The sequence below is a fragment of the Penaeus chinensis genome, chromosome 12 (genome assembly GCF_019202785.1).
Source record: "Penaeus chinensis breed Huanghai No. 1 chromosome 12, ASM1920278v2, whole genome shotgun sequence".
In the NCBI taxonomy this organism is placed as follows: Eukaryota; Metazoa; Arthropoda; class Malacostraca; order Decapoda; family Penaeidae; genus Penaeus; species Penaeus chinensis.
In genome coordinates this window covers 30,520,687-30,528,186 of record NC_061830.1, presented here as the reverse complement: position 1 = coordinate 30,528,186, position 7,500 = coordinate 30,520,687, and the positions used below count along the sequence as shown (strand labels likewise).

Genomic DNA, 7,500 nt, shown 5'->3' with positions numbered 1-7,500 from the left:
GTCAATTATACCTCTTGTTCTTTGACGTAACTCATTCTCATTGAAACCCTTTTTTTCTACATCTGTCACAATGAAGGGTGGGTAAGTTCATTTAAATGGTAACCATAAGGAATAATTTCATCCACAGGGATTATTTGTCACACAACTCCAAACTCCAAGCTGTTACCCATATATAATCTGCCTGATATAGATGATTCACTACCCTACATAAACCATGTGTATCTTATTTAATCACTAAATGTAGTAGTTATAGAGAGAGAGAGAGAAAAAAAAAAAAGAACTAACAAATGAGCTTTACCATGTCATTACAAATAAATGAAAATACTGCTAAAATCAGTACATTTGACTTATTTCTTTACTTCTTGTATGACTCAATTATGCTAATGTTTTGGACTTTTATTTATAATAATTTATCTTCTGGCTTTCAAGAAAGCCCTTAACCCTTTCTTTTTTGCCTTGCTTATTCTACTAATTCTAAAGATGGAATCTTGGTATACAAATCTTGTTTCTAAAAATATTTAACATACCCTATGTGTTAAATATGTGTGTACTACTTCCCATATTTCACTTATATATATTTTTTAGAAATATCGTAATTCCATTCATGTATTTCTGTTTATTATTATTTTTTTTTTTCATGTTGAAGAAATATTTCAGGAATTGATAATCCTATATCCTTATATCTTACGTACTTCTTCATTCATACAAACTAGCTTCAAAACTGAACCTAGAGCAAGAGAAAACTACAAACAATTTTCATCTTTTATCTATTTATTTCTTTATACAAAATCAAAACAAAAAAAATTATGTACAGATTTAAATTTTCACTCGAACAACAGTTGCTAAAAGTTCCAGCCTTTTCAAGTAATTCCAGCATTCCCTCTATCGCTTTCCTGTTTTTCTGAGCAGATTCTTTTCTTTCATGGCCATGGTTCGTAATCTCCTCCAGTACTGCTTCGTGTTGGGGTCCATTTCCCTCAGAGGTGGTGGTTTACCTGGAAAAGGTGGCGACTTTTGAGTATTTTGCAAACATATCACATAAAGCCCATGCCTCTATGCTTCCTTATGAAATTCAGATATTAGGATAAGCACTGTATACTATGCATTCTGTGTGTAATTCTGAACCTGAATGCTATGGTAACTATATGCTTTGTATGGAACAGTATTCTATGCAAGATTCTGAAGTTCTGTGATTAAGTCAAGTGTTTAGTTTGAACCTTTTGCTTTATTCAGAGTATCAAATGATTAGGATAAAGAGAGAAAAAATATATAATAGTCTTAAACATTAAAACAGCATAGCCAACCGGTTGAGTTACCTATTTAAATCACCTAGATAAAAATGGAAATTATCCTTTATCTAATACATATTTCTTACTAATCATTTAATCATGAATAAAACTTCAACTTACCTGTCCTCAGAGTCCACAGCCAATCTGGGTATTCAGAATCATCCTTTAACTGGATGTCTTGTGGGTTTTCCTTTACTGGGTCTGATCCACAGACAAAGTTTGCTAACTTCACTGGGTCTGTCTCTACTGGAAGACGCTATGAAAAAAGATATGATATCAATGTCAATCATGTTTAGATATACAAACAAAAATTACACTTCCAATAAAGAAAGAAAAAAAAGAAAGAAAGAAAAAATCTGTCATATATCAGAAATGGGAAAATACGTGAGGTCAGTTTTGGCCAAGTAACTGACACCTTGGAGACTAAGTACTTCTTAAGCCATCTATGTGAGAACAAAATTCACAACAAAAACAATAAAAGTACTGTACATCAGTGGGTTAAAATACTTACCACTTTCTCAACAGCTGGACCAAGCTTTCCTTTTCCTTTCATCTTGGGCACTGTAACATAAAAGGAGATTAGTTAAACAACATTTAAAGATCGATCATAACCAGATCTGAATGAGAGGAGGGAAGAAATATTGCAAAGTGATATGCATTTCCCATAAATAAGACGCAAGAATCTTAAGTGTATGTCACATTTCTCTAAATATAGCTTTGGAATTCTAAAACAGTAAAATTTTGTAACTGCAGCATCTTCAAATAAGTTAAATCAAAATCTCATATGGATCTACACGTGTGGCAAATGAATTAAAATCATAGCCAGACCTGCCCCACAGTGCCAAGGAATATAGAAGAAAAAAAATTGAGAACCATCATAAATACAATACAATTTCAAAAGGATTTGTATCAAAACACTGTCATTTCTTCAATAAGCAGGACATTTAGCATATTGTAATGAAGTTATATCACATTACAGGGTAATATCCTATGTTGCTCAGTGAAAATAAGACAGCTAAAAAGATTAATGAAACAAACTTCTCTTCAAAAGTGAAATATTTATTTTTAGAGTTTGACATTTCTCATATCTTTCTTATATCATACTAATATTTTTACTTTCTAGATTCTAAGATCAAACATAATTTTAATATGGAAAATCCTGCTCCCAATAAAATATTGATCTTAGGGGTTATCATAATAAACTGCTTCAAAAGTATAAAAAATAGCAAAATGCAGCAGAAGCCCATAATTTGAATGAATCAGTGTCAGCACTAAACATAATATGTATAACATGTAAACTGTATAAGATCAGGAATCTGTCTTTAAGACTGCTCAAGATGACCTATATAACCTAGAAAGGGATCAGGGAAACTGATAAGAATCTAAGGAACTGGCAGCATCCTTGGGAATTAAAGGGAGGATACAAAGCTTTCCTGGGAGGGAAGGCTGAAGAGATGACAAAGAATGGCTACACAAGCCAGGAGCTGAACTCAATCTCTTAAAACCTCCCTTGGACTCAGAAGAGGTTAGGTTACAAGCAGGGCTGAAGCAAGATACAAGTCCTGTGATATGCCCTCATTTATACATGTATAAGGATGTACAAGTGAGAACATATCACCTCTTGAGTGCAGATCTCTATGATAGGATGTCCCTGTATCAATTCTAGAGGATACATAACATCAGTTCCTTTACCCCTGAAGTCTTCTTTGCCATGGCCATGGGACACAGCGTAATGTGCAGTGAGCCCTATTCCCCAAGATTATAGAAAGCCTTTCAAATCCTAGTGTCCATAAGACTAGCAAGTTTTCTTCACCCACACCCACAATATCACCCATAACCCTACTTCTCTTCTCACCTCTGCACTCACTCAGCCAATCATGCCTCTTTCTGCAGGGCTGAGTATCCCTGTAACATCCTGGTACTTCATCTTTGTATAATTCGTACACCTATTTACTGATAAATACATCACAATACACATTTTATTGATAAAAATATGATTATCTGCATATTTTATTCACAAAGGCTCTATCCATTGGAAATGATCTCTATTTTCATTCATGTGATGTGGAACTGTGATAACTTTTACAAATGGTGTATAAAAGTATGCTTTTGTCGCAGCAAAACATGAAAATCAGATCTTTTTGGGGCTATAATAATACTGACAAATTTATAAATACAAGTTGGCATGAAGGCAAGTTAAACCATAAAACATAGAGTATTCTAATTTGTCTTTAAGTTTTTCTCATTTTAAGAACATAGAAATCTTTGTAAATTCAAAGTTTTGAACATACATTTACTTCTATGAAACAGTTGGCACAAATTGAAAATAATGCATAATTTAATTTATAAAATATGAATACTTATAACCAGGTCCTGTCCCCAATCACCATGATCATGTCCATCTTATTAATTTTTTTGCAGACCTTCCTGGTAGTTTGCTCAGTCAGACAAAGAATTGGTCCAAATGCTTACACTACAAGTATAGCCATTGTGGGGCTTGTTAGCCTTGGTTGGAGCACCAAAGTTGTATAAGCTACTGTGATCACGATGATCATATCAGCAATTATCTGGACCAGGACTGCATGAACTGAGAAAAAAATAGAGTAACTGCTATAAAAACTGCATAGACTAATACATGACTAAAGCCCCAGTCACATTGGCAACTAATATAACTGTTGCCGATACCAAGAACATGGAAATGCTGCAACTACATTACTGCAACACTATCTGCCACACTGACTACACTGTAATGAGCAGCGAAGGCTATCTTTATGACCAAGTGGCCAGAACAAGGCTCACTGCTATCTGAAATATACACATATGAAATGTACTGGTGCAGTCACCTGTTAAACAGCATACTGGTAGTGACTCTAACAATTGCTGCAGCAAAAGCCAAAGGCCAAACATATATTTTGACAAGAACTTGCTTATAGACCTCCCTCTTTAGATAAATTGTCAAGTAAAAAAAAAAAAAAGTATCCCAAGCTGTGCCAGTATGACCACGGAGCAGACACAAATTGAAAGGTATATCTTAAATTTTATTAACCATATGCATTAGTTACAATTTTTTCACTTTGTGAATACTTTCACGCATGTTGGAGGTTACTATGGATTGGCTTATTGTTTAATGTTAAACTTTCTCGGTGCACTATGTATACATACATTTTGCTGTGTCATAACAAATTCATAAACTAAAAACATCATCCCAATACTACAACTGGCTTGAAAGCACATTTTGCAAAGCCTTGAATGATAAATAACATGAAACTATCCTTGTTTCTAACCGACGTATTGATTTATGCCACTGGCACCATAAAACAATCAGAGTGGCCTGCCTGTTGTGCCAGGATTAACTTCAATGTCACCTGTGCAACTTAAAAACTAGCCCCGTTGTCTATGATTTTGGAAAGGCAATTATTGTTTTATAATAACAAGTTAAAAAACATGGGTTAACTTATCTCTAAAAGACTCTTGAATTAGCAGCAGCAATGCCAGGAAATTTAATGCCCATACTGCAAAATGACAGGATCCCCGGTAATATTTTGTTTCAAACAGCCATCCATCCAACTAAAGTAATAAAGTCAAGCTCTATCCTGCTGAGTATTGGCTACATTGTGGAGGTTTGTTGGCTCTTGCTTTTATAATTCTTGGCCTCTGCAATAACATCATGTTTTCCTTGTACTATATGTGTCTCAAATTATAGTTTTCACAAAACGTCAATGCACAGAGATGGAGGAAAATGGACACTGCCATCTTGTAGAGCATAAAAACAAGAGTAAGAAACAATACAGGTTTATCTGCAGTGGATTCATATTTCCCATCAAATGATGAAAATGTCTGCTGCATGTCACTGCTCAGTCCACAACACTAATAATGTCCTTAATGTCTTCTTTTCTATTGCTCCATTTTATATGATACATATTCTATACATCTGTTTTCTATAATGATGGCATATTTTCTTGACCATAAGAGTTGCGTTTTCTGCTGACGACCATGGAAATCATTTCCAATGAGTTATTTATTTTCAGCGTTATTTATTTATATTCCTCATTACCTTTCCTCTCATTTTTGGATGCTACTAGATCTCTTAAGTTGCTTTCTTAAATGTATATGCATTTTTAATTGCATTCTTAACTATTTAATGACATTACTGCTTGATTACCTTAATACCTTACTGATGGGCCACACACTGGCATTGTAACAAACTGCTCGGTCTGTGGGGTATGGCTGCATGATACAGCGACGCGACAGAGTGCTAGGAGCAGGGCGTTTGGCATGATGTAGCAGACAATGAGTTAATTGCCTTCCATATCGGAACAACACACTCAATCACTTGCCTCAGTTTTTTTTAACCTTTTGCCAGGGCAGGACCTTCAAACTTTTGTGGTCAGTGACATGGGGTACATTTGATTTTATATTTAAATATAATATTATTACTGATCATTACAATGTTATTTATAAAGTTTTTAATGGTAGGTACAGGCAATTTTTGAAACGTTATGGCTGCCAGGCTGACTTCTTGTTTGATGTGTGCTGGTTGAACAGAGTGTTTCTTACGTATCTGCACAGAGCATCTTTCAATTCCCAAACAAGACTATTTGTAATTGTGCAGCTCATCTGTACCATCCACACTGATGGTATGTGTCATAATTTCTTTTCTATAACAAATATGTCACTTGGTATGAAGTGCTAATAAAGGGATGGTACAGAGGGGGGTCGGGTTTGTCCCCACCCTGTCTAGGGAATAAATAAAAGGTAGGAAACGTTAGATTCGATTTCTGGGTACGCATGATACATAATATTTTCTTATGTGTGACTAAATGGTTTATTATAATTGTATTGTTTGGAACTTGGCTTGCCTCTTCTGAAAATGGACTTTTGACGCATATCGTTTTGCGCTTGTTTACTCAGGAATTTTGCTTTCATTGGACAAAGTTTGACTCACGTTTTCGAAAAAAAATTGACTTCCCAACATTTCATAAACCCCCTTCTTTGATTTCTGCAGGTTCCTACTGACACCCAGTGCCATCCATTATCCCCCCCCCCCCCCTAAAAGCCCCGGTTCCCCACGCATTTCCCCCAAAATCGTTGGGTAGAGAATATATGAAAAAAAAAAATCAGATTTTGGACCTTAGTTTCTGGGGGGAGCGTCGCTCTCGGTAACAATAACCTCATGAAACGTCTTTCCAGGACGTCATATAAAATATTGCCGGTAATTAGTAACACATTTAAAACTACCACAGCAAAGCTTCATCCAAATTACTTATTCCTCCCAATCTATGATAAAAATGACTTACTTGCTGGTTTGGCATAATTCATATGTTGAACGTGAGTACATGTTGGAAGAAGATAAGACTGTGGAGACGTTAGATTTAAATAATTCCGAATTAGACTCAACACGGAGCCCTGTCTGCTCAGCAAGGCCATGTTTACGTTTGTTTCGGATCCAGTACAGTTTAAGGAGTTTGGTGAGTTTCGTGTTTACGTTTATGTTCTGGTTAGAAAATTTGTGTAAGTAGTTAATATATGAGGTTTATTTGTGATATTTCGTGTAATGGAGGTTCGAATCTTGCTTGTAAAGTTAATTTTGAGCTTACTAGTTACTGGTCATCATGTCAACAAACTGTGTCGGAAAGGTTTATTATTCTTTATTCCTATATTTTTCGAAATCGTTAATAAATAAGATAAAAAGAAAAGGACAGCATCCAAGTATATTTATTTGAACACAACACAACTATATATTTCATTTTCATGATACAATTCACAATTCCTATATAACTTCTGATCACATGTGTTTGAAATGTTTTGAATACGATACACTTTCTTTTTCTCTTTCTTTTCTATTTTCCCTTTTCCATCTCCTTCTTCGACGTCTTTACATATGATCGTTCAGCAAAGTGTCATGGATTTTCAATGAATCCATCTCAAATTGCAGTCTCTTTATAAATTATCTAATGGGAAAATATAATGGGTATTTAAGAAACATTTAATACTATAATTTGAGAATGGTATATTTTATATTAATCACTCAATATATTTTCTTCATCTTACGTGAATTGTAGTAAAAGTCACCTTCAGAATAACTTATCTAATTAAACATATCAAGAATTTGATCTGGCAGCTTTTCATAAGAGCAAACTGTTGTCATGGCAACGCGTCAACAAAATAGTGACGCAATCACGCAACCGCAGTGTATGCAAGGACTTCCGAC

General features: G+C 34.8%; 1 protein-coding gene across 1 annotated transcript; it reads right to left on the bottom strand.

Moving 5' to 3' along the window:
* Nucleotides 1–758: 758 nt before the first annotated feature.
* LOC125031150 (39S ribosomal protein L54, mitochondrial-like) lies at nt 759–6,733 on the bottom strand. The gene is made up of 4 exons (XM_047621695.1): nt 6,587–6,733; nt 1,801–1,850; nt 1,410–1,545; nt 759–995 (listed from the first exon to the last, which is right to left on the bottom strand). The coding sequence occupies exons 1-4, from the start codon at nt 6,714–6,716 to the stop codon at nt 883–885; spliced, it is 429 nt and encodes a 142-aa protein (XP_047477651.1). The 5' UTR covers nt 6,717–6,733; the 3' UTR covers nt 759–882.
* Between the last annotated feature and the right edge of the window lie 767 nt (nt 6,734–7,500).

What these genes read in the sequence shown, in the direction of transcription:
- LOC125031150 (XM_047621695.1), bottom strand. Translation starts at nt 6,716, where the DNA reads ATGGCCTTGCTGAGCAGACAGGGCTCCGTGTTGAGTCTAATTCGGAAT. An exon ending in GAATTATGCCAAACCAGCAA is followed by an intron (nt 1,851 to 6,586) that starts GTAAGTCATTTT and finishes TTTATGTTACAG; the next exon opens with TGCCCAAGATGAAAGGAAAA. An exon ending in GCTGTGGACTCTGAGGACAG is followed by an intron (nt 996 to 1,409) that starts GTAAGTTGAAGT and finishes CACCTTTTCCAG; the next exon opens with GTAAACCACCACCTCTGAGG.